The sequence below is a fragment of the Trichechus manatus genome, unplaced genomic scaffold (assembly GCF_000243295.1).
Source record: "Trichechus manatus latirostris isolate Lorelei unplaced genomic scaffold, TriManLat1.0 scaffold00143, whole genome shotgun sequence".
Classification (NCBI taxonomy): Eukaryota; Metazoa; Chordata; class Mammalia; order Sirenia; family Trichechidae; genus Trichechus; species Trichechus manatus.
In genome coordinates, this window is record NW_004444079.1 from 2954930 (window position 1) to 2958658 (window position 3729).

Sequence of the window (3729 nt, forward strand, 5' to 3'; positions counted from 1 at the left end):
GGGGAGAGAGAGACTGGTCAGGCTCCACAGGCTGGGCCCGCTGATGCTGCTCAAAAGGGTGGCAGTTCAAACCCACCAGCAGCTCCTTGTTATTACTGTGCAAGACTTCAGCTTTTCCCGCCAGCATGTGCAGATTGCCCATTTGTTGTTGGGTGCCATCAAGTTGATTTTGACTCATAGTGATTCCATGTGACAGAGTACAGCCCCATAGGCTTTTCTCGGCTATAATCTTTTTTTTTTTTTTAAATTGTTCTTTAGGTGAAAGTTTACAGCTCAAGTTAATCTCTTATACAAAATTTTTATACACATATTGCCATCTGACACTAGTTGCAATCCCTACAATGTGACAGCACACTCCCCCTTTCTACCCTGGGTTTCCCGTGTCCATTCAATCAGCTCCTGTCCCTTCCTGCCTTCTCATCCTGTCTCCGGACAGGAGCCGCCCATTTGGTCTCATGTATCTGCTTGAACTAAGAAGCACACTCTTCATGAGTATTGTTTTATAGTCCAGTCTAATCTTTGTCTGAAAAGTGGTCTTTGGGAATGGTTTTAGTTTTGGGTTAACATAGCATCTGGGAGCCATGGCCTCGGAGGTTCCTCCAGTCTTAGTCAGACCATTAAGTCTGCTCTTTTTAAGTGAGTTTGAGTTCTGTTCCACACTTTTCTCCCACATAATCAGGGATTCTCTGTGGCATTCCCTGTCAGGGCAGTCATTGGTGGTAGCCGGGAACCATCTAGTTCTTGTGGTCTCAGGCTGACTGGCTGTAACCTTTACAAAAGCAGATCACCAAGATTTTCTCTCGCAGCCACAAGTGGGTTCCAACTGCCCACTTTTTGGTTAGCAGCCAAGGGCTTAACCATTGCACCACCAGGGCACCTTTAGATTAGCTATACGAGGCCCAAATCTAACTAATGACTTTTTGGAACTGCATCTACTTGATCATTTATATTCAATGTGACTACCAATGTAAATAGTTTTAGGAACACTGGTATCCTAATGAGTAAATTTACTAGTAAGTTTACTCACTGCTTATTCTTAGCAAATAAAAAAAGAACAGCACTCTGTAGATAAGCAAAGATTTTACAGATGGCTTGCCACCATTAAAAGACTTAATACCAAGTTTATGCATTCAAATATAAGTTTATTAAGAAAAAGAACTGATTATAACATTATTTAACTAATGTTAAGAATATTTTCTCACTTATTTGCAAAAAACTAGAAAAAAGATCAAATCAAAAGATGCCATTGTTTATTTCATTCTATAAGTCATCATAAGCCATTTGCTTTGGCATTTGTTCATTTATATATAGACTTTGCAGTCTAGGGCATTTTGCATATACTTGCGTAACTAAAGGCAAAACAAAAATCAAACCAAACCTACTGCAGCCGAGTTGATTCCAACTCATAGCGACCCTATAGGACAGAGTAGAACTGCCCCATAGGGTTTCCAAGGAGCAGCTGGTGGATTTGAACTGCCGACCTTTTGGTTAGCAGCCGTAGCTCTTAACCAGTGTGCCACCAGAGCTCCAACTAAAGCCAAAGGGAATATTTATTTTTCAAAACCAACTTTTACATGCTGATATCTGCAACTTACTTTGAAATGCATAAAAAAAGATGTATGGGGGTGATGATTGTATGTGTGATAAAACAAGCAGGGTAAAATGCTAATTATAGAATCTAGCTGGTGGTCATACAGGTGTTCACTGTAAAGTGCTTTCAACTTTTCTATATGTTTGAAAATTTTATAATAAAATGTTGAGAAAAAAATCAACCTTTAGAAGTTTTAATACAACTTGTAGACCAAAGAAGTCTTACGGTACAAGCACAAAATTTCACCCTATTTGGATATTTCTACTGTTATAAACGAGTAGGATTAAGACACTAAACAGAAATAATACCTATGTCTTAGGACTCTACAGAGCAGAATGGACTAAGCTGTTCTCCGCAGTACACAAATATGTGGGTATCTGGATCATGCCAAGTCCCAAATAATTCAGAAATATATGCATATTTAAACAGGACACAACTGTATGTATGTGCACATACGTCAAAATAACATACAAAGTATATACTTTATTATCACTCAATACCTACGGCTTTACCATCCCTCAGTTATTGATGAATTAAAAATACTAAGTTCCAAAAACCCTTTAACAAGCAAGGTTTTTGTAAAGACTATCTATATTTGGTTTATGTAATACACAACTTTAACTCTGCTATTAAAATTATATGCTCTAAAATGCACTATGAATACTTCCAGTGTGTAAAAAGAAAAGCAGTTTAAAAATCACTGTCCAAATATTAAGCCTCCTAGCAGAACTGGAAAAAAAAAAGTTTTTGGAAATTTTGTGTCTTAACACAAAACTTACATGAAGCAAACCTGTCAGTGGTTTAAAACCCAAGCATGAATCCCACTACCACCTAAGTTCTTGCCTAAAAAATTGTCAACAGACAATTTACTATGACTGGCATCAAATTACACTGTCATTTTCAAAAGGGTCAGGAACATGCTTTAAATCAAATTATTAATCCATTGGCAAAAAAAGAATTAAAAAAATAAGAACGTCCTTTAAAAGACTGAAAGGCGTAAGGCGCACTAAAAAATGTATCACTAGCTTGTTTGGAACAGACTAATTTCTTCTACTTCATGAATGTCCACAAATCAGTAGTGATAAAGCAAGATTTAGTAGAGTCAGCAGTTTTGTGTTTTGTCCCATCCTCACTCGCATTAGTTTTTCCCATCTCTACAATGGACAAGAACACAAAGATAATGCATCTGAAAGCAATGTAACAGGTCTCAGCGTATGACCCACCCTTTTCACCCATTCTCCTGTGAGACATCTGATTATAATAAGCCACACACATATTTTCTTCACCTGAACAACAAATTCCTTGAGAACAGAATCCCTGTCTTCTGGTAACTCACTAACATTTTCCCAATGTTCTGTACACAGCGTACACGCAATCACACTGACGAATACAGGTTCTATAAAAGTAGTCGAAGTTTTCAAGAACCCTAGGATTCTACAAATTAATGTTAGAAATTACTCCTCCCTGCTCTGTCATTTCCCCTATTCGAACAAACAAAAGAAAAAGTCCTGAACACCAACCGATTTGTATTTCTAGCATCAAGGCCCATCAAACACCGGGGATGAAAGACAAGCTGAACACAGAAAAAAGGGAAACCCCCTCAAGAGAAGCCTATGCTGCTGAGCCTAAGCGTCCACTGAACCTGCTGGACATTAGCGCCGACGTCCGCAGCGCAGAGCCCAGGGGACACCCACGACTAGGTTCTCGCAGAGCCAAGACCCTGGCCCCGTCCGAGGAGCCGGGTCTAGCAAAGGAGAGAGTCCCAGCTGGTTGGGGTGCGGGGAGGGCGCTACGACAGAGGGACTGCAGTCAGCTCCCTCGGGTCTCCCGGGAAGCCAAGAACAGGAGAAGGTAGGCCACACTGCTTCCCGATCCCGAGGGGAGCGCCAGGCACGAGGCACTCGGGGCGCGGCTCCCCTGGCTCCAGTACCAGGCCGTCCGGCAGGAAGAGGGGGCAAGCGAGGCCCGGACCCCGAGAGTTCGAGCCTGGCTTGGATCTTACCATGGTGAAGGCGGTGGTGGGGCGCACCCGCACTCCGGCTCCACTGGGGATAGGGCTGGGGTCAGGGGAAGGGGAGCACCGGCCGCTCCGGACCTGCTGCCCCCCCGATAGGAGCCGCTGCCGCTTCGCCTCTTGC

General features: G+C 42.2%; 1 protein-coding gene across 2 annotated transcripts in view; it reads right to left on the reverse strand.

The window, feature by feature from the left end:
• Positions 1-3729, reverse strand: part of ARCN1 (archain 1) — a 36380-nt gene extending 32651 nt beyond the window's left edge. Inside the window, exon 1 of one of the 2 annotated variants that reach the window (XM_004385657.2) lies at positions 3594-3729. In XM_004385657.2, coding sequence (XP_004385714.1) covers positions 3594-3596 — 3 coding nt within the window. In that variant the 5' untranslated portion in view covers positions 3597-3729. The remainder of the gene's footprint in view (positions 1-3593) is intronic. The other variant, XM_023739931.1, reaches the window with a different exon arrangement.